This window comes from Melozone crissalis, unplaced genomic scaffold, assembly GCF_028551555.1.
Source record: "Melozone crissalis strain CALT ecotype California unplaced genomic scaffold, PUWL_Pcris_2 ptg000092l_1, whole genome shotgun sequence".
Classification (NCBI taxonomy): domain Eukaryota; kingdom Metazoa; phylum Chordata; class Aves; order Passeriformes; family Passerellidae; genus Melozone; species Melozone crissalis.
Window position 1 is genome coordinate 2006275 of NW_026535869.1, and position 27174 is coordinate 2033448.

Genomic DNA, 27174 nt, shown 5'->3' on the forward strand with positions numbered 1-27174 from the left:
TTAAAATAACGGGGAGGCTCCATTTGGATTCCAATCCAAGACTGCTGTAAGCTCATGCTTTCCCTCAAGAAGAGGAATCTGAGCGTCACTGTAGGACACAAAAGAACACAAGTGCTCACCACTGTTCTCAAGGGGAAGAAAAAAGGGAAGTTTATTTTTTGACTCCAACATTTATAGTTTTCTAAGAGTGACAGTGGATTGGAGGGTGACATTGCCACCTCTCCAATGACACTGGACAAACCAACCGTCTATCAACTTTCTCTTATTTCATAAAGTAATGCAAAACAATGAGTTATTTACAAAAAGTGTGTGAGAAAGTTTGCTACAAGAATGTCAACATCAGAAAGCTTAGAAATTCAGGGTGACAATCCAGGGTGTTCAGAGCCTGGCTGGAGTGCACGTAGTTCCTGTGTTATCTCCTCAAGCACGTGCAGAAGGTGCGGAGATATCTCCACATTCTTGGCGATGATGTACTAATATCAACAGATAAAACTCTCCCTCCTGTTTATCTCCTCTGCCTGGGCTGTCTGTGCTAAGCACTATTTCTCTCCCTCCTCCTCCCAGGCCGCTCCAGGTGCTCTGCACAAGGACAAACCTCTGCCAATCCCCCCCACGCTCCGGGACCTGCCCCCGCCGCCACCCCCGGACCGCCCGCACCCGCCGGGCCCCGAGAGCCGCCCGCAGCGCCGGCCCCTGCCCTGCACCCCCGGCGACAGGGACAAGCCACCCCCGCTGCCCTCCAACCGCCAGGGCGAGCCCTGGCCGGGCAGGCCCATGCCCAAAGCCCCGGCAGAGCCCTGGGCCGGCAGGGAGCTGTCCAACCGGCACTCGCTGCCCTTCTCGCTGCCCTCGCAGCTGGAATCCAGAGTGCTCGGCAGCACGCTCAGCCTGGACAGCCCCGCGGTGAGTGACCCTGCGGGAGCCTGGGAGATGTAAAGGCACCTTCTTGCCATGCTGAGGAGTGGGGTTTTGTCATGGGGGAGATGGAAAGAAATTGGTGTGTTCCAAACAAGGGAGATGCTTTCGTTCCTTTTGGGAATAAGGTTGAAAACCCCGCGGTGAGTAGCTCTGGACGTGATCTGGGAGATGTAAAAGGCACCTTCTTCTCACACTGGGGAGTGGGATTTTGCCATGGGGCAGATGGAAAGAAATTGGTGTGTTCCAAGCAAAGGAGGTGCTTTCGTGCTTTCGTTCCTTTTGGGAACAAAGTTGAAAACCCTGCAGTGAGTAGCTCTGGAGGTGATTTGGGAGAGGTAATGTGGGATAAAAGGCACCTTCTTCTCACACTGAGGAGTGGGATTTTGTCATGGGGGAGATGGAAAGAAATTGGTGTGTTCCAAGCAAGGGAGATGCTTTCATTCCTTTTGGGAACAAGACTGAAATCCCAATTGCATGATTGTGCTATTCATGTGTTCTCTGAACGTGCTCTCAGCAGCACGCTCAGCCTGGACAGCCCCGCGGTGAGTGACCCTGGGGGGAGCCTGGGAGATGTAAAGGCACCTTCTTGTCATGCTGAGGAGTGGGGTTTTGTCATGGGGGAGATGGAAAGAAATTGGTGTGTTCCAGCCAAGGGAGATGCTTTCATATTTTTTGGGACAAATTTGAAATCCCAGTTGAAATCCCCATTGCCTGATTGTGGTATTCACATGTCCTCTGAACGTGCTCTCAGCAGCACGCTCAGCCTGGACAGCCCCACGGTGAGTAACCCTGCAGGGAACTGGAGAGGTAATCTGGGAGAAAAGGCACCTTCTTGTCATGCTGATGAGTGGGATTTTGTCATGGGAAAGATGGAAAGAAATTGGTGTGTTCCAAGCAAGGGAGATGCTTTCGTTCCTTTTGGGAATAAGGTTGAAAACCCCGCGGTGAGTAGCTCTGGAGGTGATCTGGGAGATGTAAAAGGCACCTTCTTCTCACACTGGGGAGTGGGATTTTGTCCTGGGAGACATGGAAAGAAATTGGTGTGTTCCAGGCAAGGGAGTTGTGTTCATTCCTTTTGGGAACAAGGTTGGAATCCCAATTGCCTGGTTATTGTTCACCTTCCAGTGCTGAAAAGCTGAGGATGTCTTCTGTTGTTCTCTTGTCACAGACATATTTTATGAAAAATCTTTTTGCTAAGATCTTTTCTCTTGAGAAGCTGAGAGGCTTCAAAAATGAAATGGAAACAATAATTATCTGGTGCTGTGGAATGCAACAGGTGTATCTTTGATTAGTCTCATGTGGTTGTTTTTAATTAATAGCTAATCACAGTCCAGCTGTCTCAGACTCTCTAGTCAGTCCCAAGATTTTATTATCATTTTATTCTTTTCTTTGCTAGCTTTCTGATGAAATTTTTTCTTCTATTCTTTAGTATAGTTTTAATATATCATTTTTAATATAATATATATAATAAAATAATAAATCAACCTTCTGAAACATAGAATCAAGATTCTCATCTCTTCCCTCGTCCTGGGACCCCTGAGAACATCACCACATTCTCTGAAAAATTCTGATTTACTCTGCTGGCTTTTCAGCCCTGAGAAAACTACCACATCAGCTGTCAGGAGTTTTACTGGATAACATCTGAGTTCAGTTTGGGTCTGTTCACCTGCAGGACACTGTTAGCAGCGAACTGATTAGTCCAATATTTTGTTGTCTAAAAAATTGCAGGCAGTTTTGTTTTCCTCGATTCCATTTCCTTAATTTTTCCTTCTAACACTTCCAGCTTTCTAAAAGTGAAAGCAAGCACATTTTTAGCCAGATTTTCTAAGAAAATGGCACGTGCGCAGTTTTCATCCTGTCTCCAGTTGTGTGTGTTTGTCTGCATCCTTTTCCTCTTGGCTCCCATTTCAGCCTGTTTCAGCTGAATTTGCCAAGGCCACTGGAACCTCAAAAAGTGAAATTCTTCCTGCAGGAAAGCCCCTGCAGTGAGGGAAAGCTGTCAGAGAATTCCTGCATTTCTGAGGTGTCAGTAAATTCTGTGGAAGAAATGAGGATGCTCCATTCCCACGGAGGCTGTTGAAGGAGTGGCTTTGCAGCTACACTGGGCCATGAGTTGTTTCTGATTTCTGATTCCTGGTTTGGAATTTTGTCTTCCAGAGCTCCACCGGTGGTCCAGCAGCAACCTCAGAGTGTGAGCACCCCAAAATCAAACCCTCCTCATCTGCCAATGCCATCTACTCCTTAGCTGCCAGGTCTGTTGGGATTTTTTATGCCTTCCAGAGTGGGAATTGCAGGGTGCTGGTGCCAGGAACAGAACTGGCACAACTCTTCCAGTCTTCATTTTAAACTCTGACAGATTCAAAACACAATTTAGAGAAAGCAGCTGAAATCAGAGCTGTGGGGAGTGGTGGGAGTTCCCCTGGGCTGTGGCAGTTGCCATCAGTTCTTTAATAAATTCACTTTTGAGTGGGGCTTTGTGTGATATAAACGTGCATGATATGGTCACTTACTTTTGCATCATGACCTTGTGCTGGTGTGACCTTGTGGGCTGCAAACTGAAAACCAAATTATTTCTTTAGACAGACTTGCTGTGAGGTGACCGTGGATTTAAAAGGGCACCTTGGTATTAATTAGGTTTGGTGTAAATGTTTTATATCTTGTTTCTCCTGCCTCCAGACCACTGCCTGTACCAAAACTGCCTCCTGGGGAGCAGTCTGAGAGCGATGAGGACACTGAATACATGTCACCATCCTCTCTGCCTGTGGTGCCTCCAGGTCCTGCTGTGCAAAAGCCAGAGCTCAAAATGCCTTTGGAAATGACTCAGAGTTTACGGTGAGATTCTGGCTGGTTTTGCACTTCCCTCTCCCAGCTCTGGGGCAGCACATTTGGGACATCAGGGTGGGAATTTTGCTTGCTCAGATTTCTGAATTCCCCCAGTGATATTCACCAGATCTTGACTAAAATAGCAATAAAGGAAATGTGACCACTGCTCTTTGCAGAGTCCTTGTACAGTATTAAAGGACTCAGATATCCCCTTCCTTCCCACTCTCTCTGCCAAGAACCTTTTTGGAGCAGAAATTCAAAACTCTTACTAAAATGTAATTTTACTGAAATTCAAAACTCTTTCTAAAATGTAATTTTACTGAAATTCAAAACTCTTACTAAAATGTAATTTTCAGTGGTATCAGTTTTGGTGGTATCATTTTAACTCTTTTAAGCTGAGGTACTCTATTGCAATAAACATTAACAGAGCATTTTCTAGAGCAAATATTTCACAGAGCACTGGTGATTTCACCTTGAAACAAGAAGCTGTGCACCAACTCTGTCACAGAGGCAGGGAGGAGGTGGTGGCCACTGTCACCTGTGTGATGGGGAATGTCTTCTCTCCCTCAGAGTTCTGGACTGTGACCAGCAGCCCGAGGGCTCCATGTATGAAGCAATGTACAACATTCACTCCCAAGCAGCATCCTCTGCTTTTGAGGCTGTCAACACTTCTGGTGAGTGGGTGTGCTAGAGAACAGCTGAGGAACTGGCCTGCAATGAATGGCTCCCAGTGGAGCAGCATTTTAGGCTGAATTAAAGGAATTACATTTGGTTTTGTTGTTAAAATAGCTGGGATGTATGTGGAAATATGAGTCTGGGCATGCACATTGAGTCTATCAAGTATTTTTAACCTTATCACAGATTCACAGAGTCATAGAATCACTGAATTGCAGAATCGCAGTCAGAGAGAGGCAGAATTACAGAATCAGAGTCACAGAATCACAGAATTGCAGAATCACAGAGTCATTGAATTGCAGAATCACAGTCACAGAATCACTGAATTGCAGAATCACAGAGTCACAGAATCACTGAATTGCAGAATCACAGAGTCACAGAATCACTGAATTGCAGAGTCACAGAATCACAGAGTCACAGAATCACAGAATTGCAGAATCACAGAGTCATTGAATTGCAGAATCACAGAGTCACAGAATCACTGAATTGCAGAGTCACAGAGTCACAGAATCACTGAATGGCAGAATCACAGAGTCATTGAATTGCAGAATCACAGTCACAGAATCACTGAATTGCAGAGTCACAGAATCACAGAGTCACAGAATCACTGAATTGCAGAGTCACAGAATCACAGAGTCACAGAATCACTGAATTGCAGAGTCACAGAGTCATTGAATTGCAGAATCACAGTCACAGAATCACTGAATTGCAGAATCCCAGAGTCACAGAATCACAGAATCACAGAATGATGAGGTTGGAAGAGACCTCTAATATCATTGAGTCCAACCTGTCCCCTAACACCTCAACCAGAATGTAGCACCCAGTGCCATGTCCAGTCTGTTTTTAAACACATCCAGAGATGGTGTTTCCACCACCTCCCTGGGAAGAGCATTCCAGTGCTTTAATTTGCCCTTCTGGAAAGAGCTGCCGTTAATTGTGAGGTTTTAACAGCAGAACTTTAGTTCGGTGTCCTGTCAGTGTTTGGAAAATGGGGGAGTGGAGTCTGCCTTGAGAGACAGCTCAGCCCCAGAGCTCAGAAGGGGCCTCCTCTTGCAGATGAAGGGAACCTGGCAGCAGCCACTGCCAGCAATGGCCCTGAGGAGTCAGAGAATGAAGAGGATGGCTACGATGTCCCCAAGGCGCCGCTGCCCGCGGCCATCGCTCGCCGCACGCTGTCTGATATCTCCAATGCCACTCCTGCCTTCAGCCGAATGTCCTTGGAAAACGACCCTGTCACAGGTCAGAGAGCTCTCCTCCCTCTTCCTGCTGCTGCTGCCTGCCTCTGCATCTTTGAAACTTGTGTTATTCACTAAAGATTTTGGATGGAAGGTGTAAAATCAGGTTTATGAGGCAGAATTGGTTCTTAGGTATTTTGTTCGATTTATAGCTTGGAATGTTCTGCCTTGGTCATTTAATCCCCAAGCTTGCAAATGACACCGAAATCTCAGTTAGGGAAAGGTTTTTTCAGCTTAAAGCATATTCCTTAAACCACTGTTTCCTGCAGAGCATAGACTGGGTTTGTACCAGGGTGTACCTGGGTGTGAGACAGGATTTCCCATCTCTGGAAGTGCCCAAGGCCAGGTTGGATTTGGGGTTGGAAGGTGAGGTAGTGGAAGGTATCCCTGAGGTAGTGGAAGGTGTCCCTGCCCATGGCAGGGGGTGGAAGGACCTTTGAGGTCCCTTCCAACCCAGACCATTCAGGGATTGTGTCCCTGTGCCAAGTGGAGATTCAGGGCTGGCCTGGCAGGGTTTGTGGCACTGCCAGTGCCTGCAGATGGCACAAGAGTTCTGCACACAGCTCCTGATGCTCTCAGCTCCTCTGAGCAGGGACCAGTGGCTCAGCAAGGTCAGCTTTTTGTCCCTGGGGAATAGAGGACATGGTGTCCTTCTGGCTGCAAGGCACATTCTCTGAGGGAAAAACTAAAGCCTCGTGTCTCCAAGAGCCTTTCTGAATAATGATTGACTTATTCCCTGCTCAGCAGCTCTTAAGGAAGCTCTGAAACTCTTTTTGTTGGGGGTTTTCAGTCTGAATGTGCTGGTGATTTGCCAAGGAGGAGGAATGAGTTTCTTGTTCCTTCTGGAAGCAGAACCTCCTGTACCCAGAGCCCCTTCCCCCAGTGAGTCTTCTCTTTTCCTCTTCCCCATTCCACTTCCCTGACCTTCTTTAGCACAGAGAAGAGTTTCCTAGTGCAGAAAAGTTCATTAGTTTTGCCCCACCTCCTTTTTTCACTTTTTTAAATCTGTCCCTGTGTCTGTAGAATTTGGCTGAAAGGGATAAAAAAGAAACAGAGCAAGTCCCACCCCCCTCCCAGATGAAGTACTGAGTTTAATCATTGACACTCTGTTTCTACAGCCCTGAAATAACACTGCTGTTGTCCTGCTTTAGGGCTAGGGAAATGGAAAATGTGGAAAATGCTGATTGTTACTGCTGTGGGAAGCAAGGCAGTGGTGCAGGCAAGCCTGACTGCTGTGGGATTCATCTTGGCAGGTTTATGCTCTCAGGAGCTGGGCCCTGCAGTTTTAATTAATGATTTACCAAAATAACTGTCTTAGCAGTTGTCCTTTCAGACTGACCCATGGTCTCTGAAACTTGATCCAGCTGAAGCTGAAACAGCAATTCCAGAAGGGAGTCTGGGGCAGGGGAGGGGGCAGACCTTCTTCTCACATGTACAAAAAGCTTTTTATGTTTGAGAAACTTCAATTCTGAAGATGAGGGAGCTGTGGTTGGTGAGGAAGCTTCAGGGAATCTGGTTCCCAAAGAGCCTTCTCTGTCTCAGGGCTTTTGGGGAAAGTTTTCAGAAAAACCCCACAATGCGGCTGCTCTGAGCAAGCTGCAGTGCTCACTCTTAGAAAGGAATTGTGTGGACGTGATTTGTCTGTTGTACTCCAGTTCTCTGCCAGAAAACTCTGTGCGGTGCCCTGAGGACTTTTTCCAGGAGACAAATAAATCTTTCTTTAAGGTGATGTCAAACATCCATGTAGAAGAGTTTCCCGTGATTGGCAGAAAATGCTTTCTGCAATGATACAGGAGGTTAAAACTCAGAAATAGTCAGATGCTGGGTGAGCACATTAAACAATGTGATTTTTCCTTGGAGAGTTTGGTGACTTGTTTGGTTTATTGGCTGTTATTTCCTCTTCCCAGCAGTGCATGATGTGACTGCAGGGCAGTGTCACATCAGAGTGACTCAGGGAAAAGCAGAACGGGCTGAGCTTTATTGATCTGCCATTAGGCAGGCAGAGCTTCAGCAGAGGAAGAGGAGAACATAATTCAGTTGCTGACCCTTCAGAGAGCATAATTCAGTTGCTGAAGCAATTGTGGTGGCTGAGTTGGGGCTGGGTTTGTGCACACAGAGATGAGGGAGCAGCCTCTGGACAGTTAAACCGGAGTTCTGTCTGATTCTGGAAGGAAATGGGATGTCTGGTGCATGGAATATTCACTGGGTCATTTTTTCTGATTCCAAGGCTGATATCTGAGCTCTGCTTACACACATAGATCCTATGCCATTTTTTATGTGGTTTTATCTTACTAAATGAGCCTGATGAGCCTTGCTAATTAAGCAAAACCTCCCCAGCTGTTTTTGCACCCAGGTGGGGAAGCTGAGCAGCTTGGGAAGGAGATAAAAGGGCTGGAGAAAGCAGCAGAGCTCAGTAACAGCTTTTTGAAGTGCCATTTATCTCCCTGCTGTCATCTCCGCTTCGTTCCAAGCAAACTTTCCACATCTCTGCGTTGAAGTGATGCGCTTGTTTCTCCTGCCAGGTTTCTCAGACGGCTCCCAGGTCCCCGAGCGGCCGCCGAAGCCGCTGCCCCGGCGGATCAACTCGGAGCGCAAAGCCGGGAGCTGCCAGGCGGGAGGAGCCGGCAGCGGGGCCAGCTCCTCCCTGCACCTCTCCAGCGAGATCGAGAACCTCATGAGCCAAGGCTACTCATATCAGGACATTCAGAAAGCTCTGGTCATTGCACATAACAATATTGAGATGGCCAAGAATATTCTGCGGGAGTTCGTGTCCATCTCCTCCCCGGCGCACGTGGCCACATAGCACACGGGCACCTCCACGCCTGAGCTGCTGTGGACCAACTGCCTGGGCAGCTGCTGCCCAGCTGTGCACCAAAGGGGAAGGGGGTTCCTTTAGAGACTTCGTGCTGAGGTCAGTCCTGCCTCTTGAAGAGAATCAGTTATCAGGTTTTCGTGGTTCCAGATTTCAAAGCAGTGCGATGGAGCGGAGCGGTGTTTTATACAGTGTATGTCTTGGAGTCCTTTACCCCTACCTCTTGTCTGAGAGAACAGATTTATTTCCAGGGTGTTGCTAGAGAAAGGTATCGTGACAAGGGATCCCCGAGCCCGTGCCCTGGAGGCTGGGGGAGTTGTTTTGTGCTGTGAATTTTAAGTGGATGCTCAGAGAAACAAAGTCTCGAGGTCGGTGTGGTGTGTCCTGTGGTTCATGGTACTAGGTTTGGGTCTGTTCGCTGCTGTGTGTCTGCCTCAGGCTTTTTAGAGAAGCTGGGAGGTCACTTTCTGCTGGGAATTTATAGGAGACCTTGGAAGGATCCTTTGATTGCTTCCTGTTGGCCGTGGTGTGTCCCTCTTGCCTGTAACAATAGCAGTTGTTGCTTCTGACTCCAGTCCTCCCTTGCTGCCTGGAGATAGCAGGATGAATTTCTGTCAGGGATTTTGATCCAGTAGATTTCTCTCTTGTGTGTGTGCTCTTGCACTGGCAGCACCAGATTCCAGCAGCTGGAGGAGCTTGGTGTGGTTTTGAGGGGTGGGAGAGGGGGGCAAAGAATTTGAGCAAGAGGAAAGAACTGGGGCTGCTGCTTCTCCTCTCTTAGCCTTGAGCATTTTGTGCTTCAGTGCTCAAATTTGATTTGTGGCCCTGCTGGGCTGGAGCAGCCGTCACTGGACACTCCCATTGCTGTTCCCTAGGAATGTTGCACCTGGTGAATAGGATGTTTTATTTATCTTCGTTGCATGGTGGCTGTTGCAGACTAGTGGCCTTCACACACATTTCTCCAGAGAGCTTTTGCAGGAGCCATCGTCGTGCCGGGGTGTTTTGTGGAATTGGTAGATGCAGCTGATGTGTTTGTTGGAATTTCACCTGCTTTGCAGTCCCAGAAGTGCAGCAGTTCTCTGCATGGCTGTCCAAACAACATGGGGGCTCTCCTTTCCATTTCCATTTCTCTAAAGTATTGCCGGGTCTGGTGTTAAAGCAGACCTGGGGAAAAAATTCTGTATTTGTGAAGTGATCACATGGTTTTAAAGGTCAGAACTCAGCTGTTGCATTGGAAAAACCTGACTTGCCTACTCAGCTACTTAACTCTGTTCTTATTAGAGGAGTGGATGGTTCCTTTGGAGAAGATTTAGATCCAGGAGGCACGGACAGATCACAGCCTGTCAGCCTGAGAGGCTCTTGGCCTTTGGAGCATGTCCAGCATTATTTGCACCTCCCTGAGGTCAGCAGGGGTCACTGGGCTAAGGGCTGCAGTGGAATATTGCTGGAGTGATTCTGGCACTGGGGTGCAGTGTGGCCTTTTGAGGAATCCAGGGGCTGGGCCAGATGGCTGCAGTGGCAGGGAGGCCTTCAGGAGTGGTGTTAGCAGAGCAGAAAGTGGATTTTGATTCAAGCTGAGGTTTCTCTCTAGACCTAAAGCTTTCTGAATTGCTGCAGGGGCCTCCAGGCAGGCTGAGGTGTCTCTCTTTACTCCTCTCCTCTCTGTAGCGGAGAAAACACTCAGACAGCGTGGGGAGATCTCCTTCCATGCTCCCTGTCCCCACCCTGGCTGGTTTGGGCTCAGGGCTGGCACGTGCTAGGTCTGGCATGGGCAGGGTGCCCTGCAGGGCACGGGGCTCGGGCACAGCCCTGGGCTCAGTGCCTGGGGGAGGAAGGAGGGGAGGAAGAGCTGCTCTTCCTGCTGTGCCCCCAGCGCAGCTGCCAGGGCTGCCAGCCCTGCTCCCTGTGGGATGTGTGTGCCTCTGCAGGGGCAAGGCCAGCCCTGGTGCTGCTGAGGCAGGAGAGGGGACAGCAGGGGACAGCTGTGGCTGTTGTGTCACACTGGGCAGCCTGAGCAGCCAGACAGTCCCTTGTCCTGCAGATCCAGGTGCAAACCCTCTGGTGAGGGGTTTATTCCCCTCTCTTCCACACTCCCACTGGGCTCTGTGTTGCTTTGGAGCCGCTGGGTGTCTGTCCTGCCGTGTGAGCTCAGTGTGACTCCTGCCATGGCTGAGCCAGGCTGACCCAGCCAGCTCCAAAGCCTTAACTCCTGTCCTGCCCAGTGTGTGTGGCACCAGTGATTCCCTGTGCCCTCCCAGCCCCTCAGGGCAGGCTGGCTGTAATTTCCATGAAATCCTGCTTGGCAGAGCTGATCCAGGCCTGTCTTTGGGGTCTATGTGCCAAGAGATGTTCCTGTGGGTGTTGTTCTGGGTATTAGAGATTAGGGAGAGCAATCTTTGTGGCATGTAGCGCTGATTTCTCTGCATGTGTCCTTTCTGTGCACTTGTTTATGTCTCAAACTGATTTTAGAAACTTAAGTCTTGCCTTTTCTTCCTTAGACACGTTAAGAATTTGCTGATTCCACTGAGGGCAGCAGAGTCCTGGCCATGTCTTGTGGCTGTGCTCTGCCAGCTCGATCCAGGCACTGCCCAGTGGATTTTTCTTGTTCTTTCTAAGCCCAAGATTGATTGCTCTTCTTTCCTTTCACCTCCCCATTCTTTATTCTTAAGAAAATTACCTTTCTGATGCTACTTTAAAAAGGAAAACCAACCCAAATGTCTAGTGCCTTTCTTAAGGGGATGCTGCGTGGCCAGGCTGGATCTGAGGATCCACCCCTGCGGGGAAACGAGCAGAGCTGGGCAAGCAGCACCAAACTGCTTTGGGAAGGGTGCAGAGAGGAGCAGGAGGGGTGGGCAATGCTCACTTGGACTCTGACACTGTGTTTTGTAGCATTTCAGCCGTGGAGCTTCCGTGTCTGGACTGGAGCTTGGGGCCAGGTCAGGATCGTGGGGTGGGGGAAAAAATGCTGGGGGTGTCCTGCAGCTGTCCCTAAAAGGAGTGGGGAGCACTCTCAAAAGGAGTGGGGAACACTCTCAGAAAGAGTGGGGAACATTCCCAAAAGGAGTGGGGACCACTCTCAAAGGAGTGGGGAACACTCCCAAAAGGAGGGGGAAACACTCTCAAAAAGAGTGGGGAACACTCCCAAAAGGAGGGGGAAACACTCTCAAAAAGAGTGGGGAGCACTCCCAACAGGATTGGGGAGCACTCTCAAAGGAGTGGAGAACTCTCTCAAAGGAGTGGAGAACTCTCCCAAAAGGAGGGGGAAACACTCTCAAAAAGAGTGGGGAACTCTCCCATAAAGAGTGGGAAACACTCCCAAAAGGAGGGGGAAACACTCCCAGAAGAGTGGGGAACACTCCCAAAGAAATGAACTCTCCCAAAAGAGTGGGGAGCACTCCCAAAGGAGTGGGAAACACTCTCAAAAAGAGTGAGGAACCACTCCCAAAGGAGTGGGAAACATTCTCAGAGGAGTAGAGAACTCTCCCAAAAGGAGCAGAGAACTCTCCCAAAAGGAGCAGAGAACTCTCCCAACAGGATGGGGAACACTCCCAGAGGAGTGGGAAACATTCTCAGAGTAGAGAACTCTCCCAAAAGGAGCAGAGAACTCTCCCAACAGGATGGGGAACACTCCCAGAGGAGTGGGAAACATTCTCAGAGTAGAGAACTCTCCCAAAAGGAGCAGAGAACTCTCCCAACAGGATGGGGAACACTCCCAGAGGAGTGGGAAACATTCTCAGAGTAGAGAACTCTCCCAAAAGGAGCAGAGAACTCTCCCAACAGGATGGGGAACACTCCCAGAGGAGTGGGGACACTCCCAGCAGGAGCTGTGAGAAGCAGGAGGTGCCCCCTGAGCAGTTCCCAGGTGATTTCCTGCGTCCAGAGCCCATCAGGAATCCCAAATTTCCCCTTTTTTTGTGCATGTCCTTACCCCCAGCCCTCCCAGGGCCCAGCATGTGGCTCCTGCCCCAGCCTGGTGACATTTCTGGAGCTCATCCTGAGGCAGGCTCCTCGCTGTAAATGTGGTTTGATGGATTGGTTTGTCGGGGTTTTTGTTCGTTTTATTTTATTTTTTTTTTTCAGTTGAGCAAGAAAAAATGCAACTCCCAGGGCACCTTCTCAGAGGTGCCACTTTAAAGATTAGTGGGGAATAAGGACATTTTATTTTTAAAGTTCCTCCTAGAAATCTTTTTTGTTTGAAACTCCCAGTGGAGGAAGAACTGCTGTTACTGCTGTTCTTCCTCATGGATGACAAATACCAATTTGTAAAATATCAGTGTTAAAAAATGTTGAGATTTTCACGAGATATTTTAAAAAAAAAAGTATAATAGTGTCATTAATATAAAATTATAATAGCAGTATTTAATCCTTTCAGATCTGTAAAGAATAAGGAAAAACAGAAGGTAAATATTCTTACAGAGAGTAGCTGAGCTTTAAGGTTCACTTGGTTTAAAGTCCTCATTTTGTTTGCAGATGCATTGTTAATGTTTAGAGGTTATACTAATGTTATTTATTAATTGTTTCCATCCTTGTATGCTGCCCACTAAGAGCTTCTTTGTTTGGGATTTCATTCACCTGTGTCAGTAAGAAAGAAAACGAAACAAAGTTTTATTTTTAAATAAAATTTCCTTTGTTGTAGCAGATGGTGTGTGTGTGTTGTGGTGCTTCTGTAAGTGCTGGAAAAAGAAAATTTTAGGATTTCAATCTCCTGGATCCTTTGCAGACTGACTCTGGAGGTATTTTATAATTATCACCACAATTATCTGGTAAATTCAAATTTATATTCTGGCCAGGAAAGATTTATATAAAGATTATAATAATTAAACATATCCTGAGAGAATCAATGAATAAAGGCTCTAACCCATCAGCATGAAAAAGAACATGAAGTTACCACCCAGGAAGAGAATCCAAGGGAATATTCTGCAGATTTGAAAGTTATTTCATGGAAATAATAGAAATAAATAAATAAATATCTTACACAATTCTAGAATTACATGTATATGAGTTACAATTCTAGAATAGAGTTATTAGAGTGTATTATTAATAAAAATAGGAAAATATCATGTCTTTAGGACAGGAATCCTAAAGATAGGAATCCTAAAGATAGGAATCTTTGGGATTGAATCCATTCATGAATACCCATTGATATCTATTCATATCTATCAATATATGAATATTTTACATATAAAATTGATATAATAAATCCAGGTTCTGCCACACTCCAACCTTCCAGAGGGGCCCAGACATGGAACAAACAGGGACCCACTGGTCCAGGGGACACCAGGGGACAAAGGGGGACACTGAGGTAACAGGGGGACCCTCAGAGGGGTCAGGGAGGGTGACTTGGAAAAACTTGGGAAAAAAACCTCTCACAGAAGCCACTGAGGGCTGAAATGAGGGCAATTGGGGTGAAATGAAGAGATGAGGTTACTTGAGGTCATTTGAGGTCCTCATCAGGGTTACTTTAGGTCATTGGGGTCAATCGAGGTCAAATTCGGGGTTACTCCAGGTCATAGGGGTCATTTGGGGTCACAGGGGTTACTTTAGGTCATTTGAGAGTTTTTTGGCTTTCCAGGGGTTACTTTAGGTCATTTCAGATCCTGCTCGGGGTTACTTTAGGTCATTTGAGGCCCCGATCGGGGTTACTTGAGGTCATTGGGGTCGTTCGAGGTCATGATCGGGGTTACTTGAGGTCATTGGGGTCGTTCGAGGTCATTTGATGTCCTCATTGGGGTTACTTTAGGTCATAGGGGTTACTTTAGGTCATTTGAGTCCCTATTAATTAATCAAGGGCTCAGATGAGGGCACAGGAATTAATTCTTATTAATTCAAAGGAGAAGGGACACTTTGGTGTCACCAGCATGTGCCCTCTGTCCCCTCAGGGTAGTTATTAGCTTTATTAATATGTTTTATTAATTACCAGTGTTAGTTTATTAGTGTTTATTGCCATCTCCTGTATGCGTTAACATCTACAGTATTGGTATCAGCTATTAATTAAACTATCAATAAATTCTAACAGTAAATTTTATTTACAATATTATTTTTTAAGATCCAGTGGAACAATCACCTATTGCAGCCTAAAAATAGGATTATGTAATTTTTAAAATTTTTATTACTATATATTTATTATTATTTTATTTTTATTATTATTATTATTTTTATTAATTTTATTATTATATTTTAATTTCTTGTTATTTTATTATATTATAAATATAAATATATTTTTATAATTATTATAAATTTTTATATTTAAAATTATTGTTATTTTATTATATTATAAATATAAATATATTTTTATAATTATTATAAATTTTTATATTTAAATTTCTTGTTATTTTATTATAAATATCAATATATTTTTATTATTATCAGAATGGAGAGATTTATTAACATTTATAGTAATTAGTGTATTATTAGCAGCCAGAGGGGCATAAATGGATCCTGTTGGAACCTCCATGGGATTGTGGAATGCCCTTCCCACCCTTGTGCCTGTGGGAACAAACTGCACGACTCAGCTTTGAATCCATACTTTATTTTCACATATATAAAAAAAAAAACCCTTACAAGTATCGGACAACCAAAAAAAAAAAAAAAAGAGAAATAAAACTCCTGGAAATGTACACACAATCCAACAAAAATATATATATAAACCAAAGCTTTTGCTCGGACACCACGTGGAGCAGGCGGGGACGGGTCCCCTGTGTGGGGCAGGGGACGAAGCCTTGTGGGCAGCGGAGCTCAGGGGAGGGCACTGAGGGGCAGGAGGGGCTGATCCCGCTGGGGTGAGGCAGGGGAGGTGCCACAGAAGCTCATGGAAGGTTCTTGCCTTTCTCCTCTCCTCCTCGTGGAGCCAGAGGTGGCAGTGAGGCACAGAGAGGAGTTTGACCTGGGGCTGGCGATGGCTGAGCACAAAAAAACCCTGAGACGTCACTGACTGGCCCTGTCCAATATTGAATTGAAACCTGGGGGAGCTCTGGGTCCTACGATGAACCAAATTCAGAGGGGAGAGAGAGAGCCCTGCCCTCGGGTCAGCACAGCTCCAAACAGACACCCCCAAACCTTGCTGGGGATGGGCACCCCTTCCTTGCTCTGCCAGGGCCTCTCCTCCTGTGGGATCACAGCACCGCTGGGATAAACTGACCCAGGAATGCTTCAAAGACAAAGCCAAGCACTCAAACCCTCCTGGAAGCTGCAAACACCTCTCCAACACTCCCCCCTTCCACTCCCCTCTCCAACCTGCGCCCACTACAGCCAAGGTGCCTCAGACATCCCAAAAACTGAATTTCACCAGCCTCTCTGAGCAAGGTCAGGGTAAAAAGATCGTGTCAAAACCTTCCCACAATATGTGCAGAGCAGATTACCTGAAAGAGCCTCAAATCCTTCCACCAAGTAGGGATTAATGGGATAGAATTCTTCCTAATATTGCTGTGGCTTCTCTGGAGTAGTAAAGCGAGTCCAGCTTTGCTGCTAAGGCAACACCTGCGAGCCCAGGGCTGAGGTAGTGGCCAGGTGGCTCAGGGAGGTGTCCCCAGCATGGTGACACTCGGCTGCTCTCTGGCCGTGCTCCCCAGGGGCTGGAGCAGGGGTGGGAGAAGGCAATCCAAGAGCAGGAAAGGTTTGAAGGAAGAAAGCACTTGGGAGGTTTCCTCTCTAGTTTCTCAGATCGATGTATTTCTCGCTCTTCATTCCGCCAGAAGAGAAAGGGAGAGGGGAAAACACAAAGTTAGGGGCGAACACAAAGCCAACCCTCTGCTGCAGGGGGGATAGTGACACACACAGGGGGTGGGGACAGCTGGGGCACCCCAGGGTGGCACCCAGCACGAGGGGAGGGGAGTGTGAGCTGTGCAGAGCCAGGCAGGGGCTCCCTCCTGGCCCGAGGCAATAAAGCCACAGTGACTCAGGGGCTGCATCTTGTGGTGCCCAGCAGTGACACTGAAAAGCTGCTCCATCCCAGGTGAGGGCACACACATGTCCCAAAAGACTCCTCCCAAGATCTCTGGCTCAGAGGAATCACTCCTGCAGCCTCTGCTCTGACTTCTGGCCAGACATCTTTCTATTTTAGCTCCTTCTGCCCTGGGCAGCCTGGCTGCTGCTCCACGGAGGGGGCAGAGCCAAGCAGGGCACGGCTTTGTCACCGCCCAGAATCGTCCCCTCCCCTCCCTCCCAGAGCCCCCCCGAGTGCTGCTGATGGATGATGGAGCCCGTGCAGGGTGGGCAGTGCCAGGGAGGGCAGCAAAGCTTTACCTGGTGCAGCCAAGGGCGGTGCCGCGCTCGGTCCTACCTGGTCAGCTGCAGCTCTCCTCTCGCCGTTGGCGCCCTGCAGGAGCCCCGCCTCTTCAGGAAGTTTATCTGACTTAACTTCAACTACAATCTTGTCTTTACGGGCCTCTGGCTTTGTGCTAGGGGAGGGAGGTGACAATTTTTGAGACGCGTTGGCGATACCCAGGAGGGCGCGTGGCTGGCCGAGCCCCGGGGCTCCATCTCCATCTCAGGGGACCACAGCACTGGGGTCAAAGAGACTCCAGCTCACAGAAAGCTTTGGGCTGCCCCAAAGAGACTCCAGCTCACAGAAAGCTTTGGGCTGCCCCAAAGGGGGCCCTTGGCTGCTCTACCACTCTGCTGTCTCCTCCCTGTGGGAAGCTGGAAAAGCTGCAGAGCCCTCGAGGCCGCGCTCCCGCCTGGGCAGGGAGAGCTGGAGCGGTGAGATGGGATGGGATGGGATGGGAAGCATGAGTGATATCAGGCACCCCCAGCCCCACAGGCCCCTGGGGACAGGTGGCAGTGCTTACATGTCCTGCTTCCCGGCACGGCCACATGGGATCTTGCCTTTCTTGTGCAGGAAGTAGATGACAGCGCCCAGCACAGCCACCACGAGGATGGCCACGATGATGGCCACGATGATCACCCCTTGGCTCTCTGCTGTTGACTTTTGGTCTAAACACAACAGGGAGAGGAAGAGATTAATGCCTGTTCCACCATGACACCCTCCAGGTTCCCTTCTGTGTTAGGAAAAGGCTCCTCCTCCCAAAGAAGCTCCAGTGCTTCCCCAGCTGCCTGCAAGATGCAGATTTCAGTACAGAAATGCTCCGCTGGGGCAGTTTCTGTAGGAATGCAGAAATTCTGCTCTGGTCTCACATGCCCCATGTGCCACAGGAGGGTGGATAACAGGAATTCCTGCAAGGCACCAGGCCAATCCACTCTGCTTCCTTGCCCAGCAGGTTTGGGCTGCAAGAAGCTGCACTTGGTGGCCTCGCTGAGGACAAGCAGGAGCTTTCCCTGCTGGGGACAGAGCCTCAGCCTCCCGCCAGCTTGGCAGGGAGAGAAGCAGCAAGAGAAGCAGTGCAGAGCCGGCAGCCAAGCTCCCTCCCCAGCCTAGAGGTGAGCATAACCCATGTCCTGATGGACACCAGCAGCAGACTGACCTTTCCTGATGGAACCATCTGGAAGAGCAGGAAGGGAGGGAAAGACACCGAGCTCAGCCCCCCCAGGGCAGACGGCACAGCCGGCGCCTGGTCAAGGGGGGGCTGACACTGCTGGGGACAGAGAGCAGGGCCTGACACTCACCCACCAGCAGCTGGATGTGCTCCTCACTGAACCCCAGGCTGTTGAACACGCGGCACATGGCTCCCGCCCGCAGCAGCTCGCGGCTCACCCGCACCGTCAGGTTGCTGGCGACGTGCTGGTTGTCCACGTACTCGTGGGCCTGGGCAGGGCAGGCAGGGCAGGGCTCAGCGCCTGGGCAGCCCCTGGGGCGTGCCAGGCTGGCCCCTCCCAGCTCTCACCGTGCCGTTGATGCTCCACTGGACGGTGGGCGGGGGGAAGGCGATGGCCTTGCACGTCAGGTTGATCACCTGGTCCTGGCGCACGTACAGCGGGGAGCTGATGGCCACGATGCGCGGCTTGTCTGGGGGCAGGCAGGGGACATCAGCACCCACAGCTCCCAGGGGACGGGTACGGGGCAGGCAGGGGTCACCTTGCACCCACAGCTCCCTGGGGATGGGTGCTGGGCACCCAGGGGTCACTCTGCACCCAGGGGTCACCCTGCACCCACAGCTCCCTGGGGATGGGTGCTGGGCACCCAGGGGTCACTCTGCACCCAGGGGTCACCCTGCACCCACAGCTCTCAATGGAATGGTTTCAAAGCAAGCAGGGGACATCAGCACCCACAGCTCCCAGGGAATGGGTACAGGGCGCCCAGGGGTCACTCTGCACTCACAGCTCCTGGGTAAATGGATGCTGGGCAGGCAGGGGTTACTCTGCACCCACAGCTCCCAGGGGATGGGTGATGGGAAGGAAGGGGTCACCCTGCACCCACAGCTCTCAATGGAATGGGTACAGGGCACCCAGGGGTCACTCTGCACCCAGGGGGTCACCCCGCACCCACTGCTCCCAGGGAATGGGTACAGGGTGCCCAGGGGTCACTCTGCACGCACAGCTCGCAGGAAAATGGGTGCTGGGCAGGGAGGGGGCACCGAGCACCCACAGCTCCCAGAGAATGGGTGCTGGAAACCCAGGGGTCACTCTGCACCCACAGATTTCAGGGAGTGGGTCCTGGGCACCCAGGGGTCACTCTGCACCCAGGGGTCACTCTGCACCCAGGACAGATCTTACCCTCGACAGCCACAGACACTTTCTTGCTCTGCTCCAGCCCTGGCACGCTCGGGGCCATCACCTTGCAGCTGAAGGTGTTGGACTTTTCAAAGGTGACGTTCTTCACCAGGAGCTGGTTCCCTTCCACCAGCTTCTTGCCCTGTTGGGAAGGAATGTCCCAGCAATGAGCCCTCTGTGCCCATGTCCCAAAGCACAGTGAGGGAGCCTGCAAGCACAGGAGCTCCCTGCAGTCCTGGCCAGGAGGTGACAATGTTGGGGTGGACAATGCAGGTCCATGAAAGAGGGAATCTTTCCCGTGGCCTCTCAGGAGAGACAGAGCAAGATCCTGACTCTGCCTGATTTGCTGCAAAGCCCAGGCTGAGCCTGAGCGCGACAGGACTGGGATGTTAACTCACCTTGTCGTCCCTCCACTGGTATTTCAGGCCCACGGGGCTGTAGGCATCACAGCTCAGCATCACACTGTCCCCTTCACGAAGGGTGGAGGACGGCTCCATCTTCACATGGACCCCTTCAATGTCTGGGAGAGAGATGGAGAGCAGGGCAGGGTGAGCAGGAGGGACAGAGCACCCACCACGAGGTCCACAGGGTCCATTCCCCTCTCTCTCACAGTTCACAACAAGATCCACGTCCTCCTCTATCTGTGACATGTCATCCAGGTCCAGGGACTGGCACCTGTACGTGCCATTGCTGGTTTTATTCACGTCGTGCAGCCTCAGGACGCCGCTGTCGGGCTCTGCCAGCGAGGTCACATCCTGCCACACATCCAGCTGCAGACAGCAGGCACAAAGCAGAGTGAGACATCTTTTATGAAAAATCTTTTCTTTTGGAGTTTTCCTCCTGAGAAGCTGAAAGGCCTCAGGAGCAAAATGTAAACAATGGTTATCTGCTGCTGTGGAATGCAACAGGTGCATCTGGGATTGGTCTCATGTGGTTGTTTCTAATTAATGGCCAATCACAGTCAGCTGGCTCAGACTCATTCTTTCCTATTCTATTCTTAGCCGGCCTTCTGATGAAAGCTTCTACGCTTTTAGTATAGCTTTAATGTAATATATATAATAAAATAATAAATCAAGCCTTCTGAAACATGGAGTCAGATCCCAGTCTCTTCCCTCATCCTCAGACCCCTGTGAACACCATCACAGCAGAGTCCTCAGCCTTACACAGGCCCCCTCCCAACCCAGCCACTGTGTCCCCTCCCCAGGACCCTCTGGGCAGGGCGCAAGGAGCAACCAGGAGATGTTTAGTGCCCTGGTCCCCTCCAGCCTCACGTTTTTCTTAAAGAAGCTGAAGACAGGCGGTGGGTTCCCGTCAGCCTCGCAGACCAGCGTCACATTGTCCCCTTCCTTCACCAGCGTCGAGGACGGCATCACCTTCAGATTCAGGTTCTTGGAGGGGTCTGGGTGCAGGGACGGGCAGGGTCAGTGCCCAGCAGCCCCTCTGCCGGGCCCCAGCGCGGCCCCCCGGCCCCCAGACTCACAGAAGACGTTGACCTGGACGGGCTGCGAGTGCAGGGCGCGCGGCTGGCCCCGCAGCAGGTAGTGCACGGAGCAGTGGTAGCGGGAGTGGCGGTCCTCGCGCGTGACGGGCGCCAGCAGCGCGCTGCTCACCGTGTACAGCCCGCTGGACTCGCGGATCACCGTCGACGGCATCAACACCTCTGCGGGGGACACAGAGGGCTTGTCACCGACGTGTTTCATGAAAAATCATTTTTTGTTAGGGTTTTTTTCTCTCGGGACACTGAGGAGCTTCAGCTTCTGGTGTTTTGTTGCTTTGGAATGTGATTTGGAGAATTGTTTACCCAGCATGTGAAATTGTTTTGACTTGATGAACAATGACAGCCACCTGTGTCGAGGCTGTGAGCAGTCACAAGATTTTAATATTATTATATTTATTATTGTTGTTGTTATTATATATTTATATTTTATATATTACTATAATTATATTTATTATTATATTATATATTATGATTATAATTATTATTATATTATATTATATACTTATTATTATATTTATTCTTTTCTTTTCCTTGCTAGTTTTCTAATGAAATCTTTTCTTTTATTCTTTTAGTATAGTCTTAATAAATCATTTTCTTTTAATATATATTTTATTTATATATATATTCTAATCTATATATTAGAAGATATATATAGATAAAATATCTTCTAATCTATATATTAGAAGATATATATAGATAAAATATATATATAAATCTATATTATATATATATAAAATATATATATAAAATATATATAGTATATATATACTAAAAGACATACTATATCTTTTAGTATAGTTGTAATAGATCATTTTCTTTTAATATATCTTTTAATCTATATATATCACAATACAAATGGTGATTAATAATATATATTTATATTATATATTATATATAATTATATATACATTATATATATTATTATATATATATTATATATATTATATATAATTGTATTATATATTTTTTTATATATATATATAATTGTGATTTTTAATATATATATATATATTAAAAGATACTTAAAATATCTTTAAGATCACAAAAGAATAAATCATAGAGTCAAGATTCTCATCTCTTCCCTCCTCCTAGGACCACCCCCCCTCATTGGCTCCATGGGGTTCCCTGGCTGCCAGGCAGCCCCCAGCCCCTCTGCTGGCCTGGCTGCCCATCCCCATCCCCATCCCCATCCCCATCCCCACTCACTGTTCTCCCCGGCGTGCAGCTGCTCCCCGTTCTTGTGCCACGTGATGTTGGGAGCTGGGAGGCTGTTTTTGCTCACGCACCTGGCAATCTGCGGTGGCAGAGAGGGCCGTGAGCACAGGGCAGGGCTGGCAGGCAGCCTCGCCGTCCCCTGTGTGTGTCCTCACCTCTGGGGTCTCACTGCTGTGCACAGAGATGCCTCCTGCGTTGGGCTTAATCTCGGGGGTCGTGGGGAGCTCTGGAAGGAGAAACCCACGCACGTTATGAGGGATGGGTTGGGTTAGGGTTGGGGTGGGATCCCCGCCAGCCCCCAGAGCAGCTGCCCAGGGGGAGTCACTCACTGTAGACGCTGAGCTCGGTGCTGTTCTCGCCCATGCCGTAGCTGCCAGCTCCAACCTGGCACATGAAGACCTTGGGGTCCTGCAGGGTCACCTCGCTGATGGACAGGGCCTTGTCGTCCCCCAGCGACAGACGCTTCCTGTAGTCGGTGTCATCCTCCAGGATGCCGTTGGCCGTGATGTGGTACAGCCTCACCTGCCTGTTGCTGCGATCCACCTGCAAGGTGAGGGGCAGGGCTGGGCTGGGGGCCCTGCAGGAAGCCCTGGGCTGGTTTCCCCCCCCTGCCCAGCAGCCAGAGCTGCTGTCCCAGGCCAGCACTCACGTAGAACCAGTCGATGTAGGTGTAGGAGGCATTCTCAGGGATGTAGAAGTTGCACTCGATCCTGGCTGTGCCCCCCAGCTCCACTTCCACCTCAGGCGGCATGGAGATCTCCAGCTTGCTGGCTGAAGCTGTGGGACAGAATTTGCTCTTAGGGGCAGGAAGAATGGGGAATAATGGGCTGTCCAAGCGCAGCCTGTCCCCATCTCCATCCCCCAAAATATCTGTGCCTTGTGCTCTGCACATTGTGTCCCAGCCCAGCAGGAGTGACAGCCAGGACCACACTGCCTTCAGCATCCACAGGGAGCCCTTGTGCTCAGTCCAGCGATCCTGTACCCAAAGGGGGGACATGGCATGTCGTGCCCCCACCAGCTGTGTCCCCAGGGCACCGTTGGGAGGCAGCACGTCCCCATCCACCACGGCCTTGGCACTCCCAGGTCCCTCCACAAGCTCGGACCCTGCCGCCCCCAGCAGCCAAAGCATCCATGCCTGCAGCACTGCCAAGGCTTCCCCTGCTCCCTGCCCAGCTCTGCCCACCCAAGGCACGGGGCCCATCCCTGCACCCCACCTTCCTCCCTGCCCAGCTGCCCCCAGCAGTAATGGAGCTGCTGGCCCTGCTCCAGGGAGGATGGGAAGATAATGGCTATTGATCCAGGACAGGGCACGGAGCAGCTGCCCAAGGGGTTGGGCACAGCAGGGACAAGGGCGGCACCACAGCAGGGCTGGGAGCGTCACTGCCACCATCCCTGCCAAAGCAAGGGGGGCTCTGCACGCCCTGGGCTGGCACACGGCCCTGCAGAGGGGACAACAGCCTGTCCCCAAGCAACAGAGGTAGCCCAGGTATGGGAGCTGGGGACAAGAGGCTTGGAGGAAGCAGCTGTGTCAACATCTCCCTTGATAGTGCCCGCTCCACAACAGCCGCCACGGGGTGACTTCAAAGGGCAGCGCCGTGCCCACAAAATGCTCTTTGTTTGCAGTGGGTACGTGGTGGCACAGAGCCAAAACGCAGCCAGGAGCCCACCTGCCACAGCAAAGGCCCCGACACGCAGGACCAGCCCCTCAGAACTCCCTTGGCCCTCGCCCATCTCCTCAGCGTAGCACAGTTGGCACAGGGAGATGAGAAAATCACGGCAGGCAAAGAAGGTGCTGGAAAAACAGGTGAAAGTCCCAGAGATAAGCATGCAGCAGGGACAGGAAACTGGCTGAGAGTACAAAGAAAAAGATAACTTTGCACAGGAGGAACTGCCCGCCTGCACAGCCACAACCTGGCTGCCTGCTGCAGGAGGGCACCTGCACAAATGGGCAAGCCTGGGCCTGGGGTGTGCCCTGGCACTCGGGATTGCAGGCAGCCAGGCCAGACTTTGCCTCTCCATCACTTTCAGAGCTCGGGCAAGGGCCCCAGGCAGAGGCAGCCCCTGGAGAGCAGCCGGCCCTCCCCCTGACCCGCTCGGCATGAGAGCCCTCAACCAGGCAGCGAGCAACCGAAACCATGAGCTCACAGCTGGAGAATGGCTGGCATCCGGGGCTGGCATGAGGATCGCAGCCCTCCCAGCCATCCACTGCCCTTGAGGAGGCTGACACGGGCTCTGCAGCCCCCGCCCCGCCTGGAAAGAGGGCTCACTGCTCCCCACCTCCCCCGGGACAGGCTGGAAGAGGGACACAAGGGGACACTCACAAGGTCCCTCACAAGCCTGGCGACACAAGGCTCGCTTCTACGGCTCCAAGACCTTTAGCTATGTGCGTGGGCAGGCTAAAGAGGCGCTGGGCACAGCCAGCCTGGCACAGCAGGCTCTGAGGACTTGGCGATCCTCCCTTGTGCCCGGCACAGCTGCAGGTTCGGCGCTGGAGCCTGGGCACATCCATCAGCCCCGCGTGGAGCAGCCCAGCTGCAGCACCGAGCCCCATCCAGCCCAAGTGCCTGGCACGGCTCCAGCCGGAGACCTCGGGATCTGGAGCGGCGTCTGCAGGGAGCGAGAGCGGGGAAGGAGGAAGGAGAGCCCCCGTGCCTTTTCCATCTGGCTGGCGGACAGCCGGCCGGCAGCCAGGGCTCCGCAAGAACAAAGATTTGCTTTTAGAGCCGGGGAAGGGGGTGGGGAGCAGCGGAGTCCCTCGCCAGCCTCCTGCAGAGCCGAGGTGTGCGGCGAGAAGTGCGGCTGCACAGAGCCCCCGACCCGGAGCAGAGGCACCGCAGGGCTCTGGGGCCGCACATGGCACGCCTGAGCTTTCCGTGGGTTTGCGTTCCCCTCTCAGGGAAACCAGCTGCGGCCAGATCCTGCCTGCTGCAGGCACAACACATGCTACCCCTCCTATTCTGCACAGATCCACCAGCCGGGGTGCCCCAAAACAGCATCACCCACATCCTGTGCTCCTCACAGAGAGAAGAAAGAGGGTGCAGAGCCCCAGCCCCGCAGGAAGCAGCACCACCAGCAGTGACCAACAAACACCTCCTGACACCGACAGCCTCCGCCGTGCCCGGGATGGGGACGAACCAGGGCTCTGCTGCCCCTCGCACCCCAAAACCACCTCACCACCCTGTCAGGACCTGTCATGTTCGGCTGGAGAGGCAAAACTCTCAACGCCACCCCGCAGCCGGGTGACAGCACACAGACACCTCTCTAACAGCCAGACCGCGGGGCACAAAGGGATGGGGCGGCTCAGGCAGCCCCGGGGTGGGCTCAGCCCCCCGTTTCAGCAGCTCTGGCTGGCCTGGGAATGTCTTGGCCGTGGCCCCTTGTGCTTCTGGGAAGCATCAAGCCTTTCACGTGTCTGGGCTTCCAAACGCACCGAGGCCGCCAACCATTGAGAGACTCCTGGCTCGGCGCACGGGCTGTGGGAAGGGGATCCCGGCACGGGACGGGGGTGGGAGCAGCCCGCTCCAGACTCCGCTCTGAGCCTGATTTGGGTCCAGCACCTCGGCCTGGGCAGGTTCCCAGCGCCGGGGCCACCTCCGCTTAGCGGGGCCGGGAGCCCCAGCGCACCGGGAGCGCTCCCGGCGAGGGGAGGGCGGGATGCGCGGAGCGGGGCAGGGCAGGAAGCGCAGCCACCCCCCGAGGGTGAAAATGGACTGGAAAGTGGATAAAAAAAGAAAGCGCGAAAAAAGCCAAGAGAAACACAGCGCTCAGGGGAAAACTCCTTAGAAGGAAAGGGGTGGATGCTTCCTAACAACGAGCAGCTCACCCCGGTGCGCGCTGAACGCACGTGGGTCCCCCCTCAACCTGCGCTGCCTTGGGGGGGCTGCAGAGGGGCCCCCAAAGCGGGACGGGGCTCGCAGACCCGCCCCACCGCGGATCGCGGGGCCGTCTGGGCGGCACACGCGCTGGGAAGGGCCGATCCCACCTGGGCTGCCCCGACCCCGCGATCCGAGCATTCCCGGAGCCGCGCCAGGCACCGCCCGAGGGGCGCAGCGCTCCCGGCGCCGGCCCCGCCGCGGCTCCGCGGGGACACCGCTCCGGCCGCCACCTCCGGAGCTGCACAGCGGCAAATGCACCCCCGCTGCAGCCCCGTGTCCCCCGGGGCGAGGCACAGCCCCGCCAGCGCTCCGCGGGACCCCGGGGCGCTCCGCAGGTGCGCGCCCCGCCCGCCCCCGCAGCGCCCGGCCCTTCCCGCAGCCACTCACCGCAGCAGAGCAGGAGGCAGCAGCCCCAGCCCAGGGCGAGCCCCGCCGGCCGCCGCCCCCCAGCCATGCCCGCCGCCGGCAGCCCGAGACTGAGCGGGGCCGCGGGCTGACGTCAGGCGGAGGAGGAGGAGGTGGAGAGGAGGAGGAGGAGGAGGAGGAGGAGGAAGGCGCGGTGCCTGCCCACCGCCCGCAGCCGCTTATCACCCCCAGCAGCAGCCGGGAGGGCGCCGTCGCCGCCCGGCCCGCAGAGCGGTGTCCCGCCCCGCACGGTCGCGGGCAGAGCTCAGTCCGGCCCCCGGCACGGCACGGCACGGCACGGCACGGCCCCCGCCCCGCTCGGACCGGCCCCAGCTCCAGCTCCAGCTCCGCCCGAGGGGCTCGCAGAGCTGCCAGCTCCTGCCTGTCCGGGCGTGCACGGGCTGAGGCAGGCAGACAGCCGGGCGCTGGAGGTGGAATCGCTCACAGACCCAGAGAAGGGGGCCGAGGAGTGGGATGTGTTTTTCAGAGTGTTTGGGGTATGCTGGGGGCGCGACAGTCCCTGAGAGCGCAATGTGCAGGTAGCAGTGCCGATAATCACAAGTGACCTACTGCCCTGCCCAGCCCCACAGTGCCCTAGAGCCCGGCACAGCCGGGGGATCACCTTTGAACCCGCGCCAAACAAGCACAGGCTCACAGCAGGCAGGCAAAACGCTCTTTGTCATTGCCCGGGCTCCAAAGGACACCTGGGGCAGTTTGGGATGGGGGCGGAGCAGGCTCGTGTCCAGCGGGTCCCCAGGGTCTGCAGGGTTGTCACCCCAGCCCTGCTGGGCCTCGGTGTCCCCCAGCCCCGCCGGGAGCCCCGCGCTGTCCCCGAGGCGGGGCCCCTGGGCACCGCAGCCATCCGAGCCCCCGCGCAGCTGCTGCTGAATGGGGCGGCTGTGCGGAGGCTGCTCCCGCGGTGGCCGGGGCAGCAGCCTGGCCTGGGGCCGGCCCGGGGGCGGGGGACTCGCAGAGCTGCACAAGGCTCCCATTATCCAGGGGTAATCACCCAGCCCGGCCCCTGCGGCAGAGCGGGAGGAGCGCAACAAACCCCGCCAGGTGCTGCGAGTTGCCCGCAGGCAGCGACACAGCGCACCCGGCCCCAGCGCCCCT

At 52.4% G+C, this 27174-nt stretch overlaps 2 protein-coding genes across 4 annotated transcripts in view; one reads left to right on the forward strand and one right to left on the reverse strand.

Moving 5' to 3' along the window:
• The window catches only part of CBL (Cbl proto-oncogene), a 35975-nt gene extending 25568 nt beyond the window's left edge, over nt 1–10407 (forward strand). Inside the window, exons 11-16 of the mRNA XM_054291375.1 lie at nt 565–903; nt 3076–3170; nt 3595–3750; nt 4312–4415; nt 5473–5655; nt 8174–10407. Of these exons, the coding sequence (XP_054147350.1) occupies nt 565–903; nt 3076–3170; nt 3595–3750; nt 4312–4415; nt 5473–5655; nt 8174–8454 (1158 nt within the window). The 3' untranslated portion in view covers nt 8455–10407. The remainder of the gene's footprint in view (nt 1–564; nt 904–3075; nt 3171–3594; nt 3751–4311; nt 4416–5472; nt 5656–8173) is intronic.
• A 2112-nt stretch (nt 10408–12519) lies between these two features.
• MCAM (melanoma cell adhesion molecule) lies at nt 12520–26117 on the reverse strand. Of its 3 annotated transcripts, XR_008484035.1 has the most exons (16): nt 26044–26117; nt 22431–22558; nt 22111–22324; nt 21937–22007; nt 21773–21860; nt 20549–20728; nt 20340–20467; nt 19679–19838; nt 19467–19588; nt 19072–19210; nt 18243–18364; nt 18025–18163; nt 17250–17394; nt 16742–16859; nt 15822–16140; nt 12520–13035 (listed from the first exon to the last, which is right to left on the reverse strand). XR_008484035.1 is itself a non-coding variant. In XM_054291378.1 (15 exons), the coding sequence occupies exons 1-15, from the start codon at nt 26108–26110 to the stop codon at nt 16111–16113; spliced, it is 1851 nt and encodes a 616-aa protein (XP_054147353.1). In that variant the 5' UTR covers nt 26111–26117; the 3' UTR covers nt 15070–16110. The 3 variants fall into 3 exon arrangements, 2 of the variants coding, with proteins under 2 accessions (XP_054147353.1, XP_054147354.1); XM_054291378.1 differs by lacking the exon at nt 12520–13035 and having other exon boundaries at nt 15070–16140; XM_054291379.1 differs by lacking the exons at nt 12520–13035; nt 16742–16859 and having other exon boundaries at nt 15070–16140.
• Between the last annotated feature and the right edge of the window lie 1057 nt (nt 26118–27174).

What these genes read in the sequence shown, in the direction of transcription:
- MCAM (XM_054291378.1), bottom strand. Translation starts at nt 26,110, where the DNA reads ATGGCTGGGGGGCGGCGGCCGGCGGGGCTCGCCCTGGGCTGGGGCTGC. An exon ending in CACCGAGCTCAGCGTCTACA is followed by an intron (nt 22,008 to 22,110) that starts GTGAGTGACTCC and finishes TTCTCCTTCCAG; the next exon opens with AGCTCCCCACGACCCCCGAG. An exon ending in CGTGGATCTTGTTGTGAACT is followed by an intron (nt 19,589 to 19,678) that starts GTGAGAGAGAGG and finishes TCTCTCTCCCAG; the next exon opens with ACATTGAAGGGGTCCATGTG.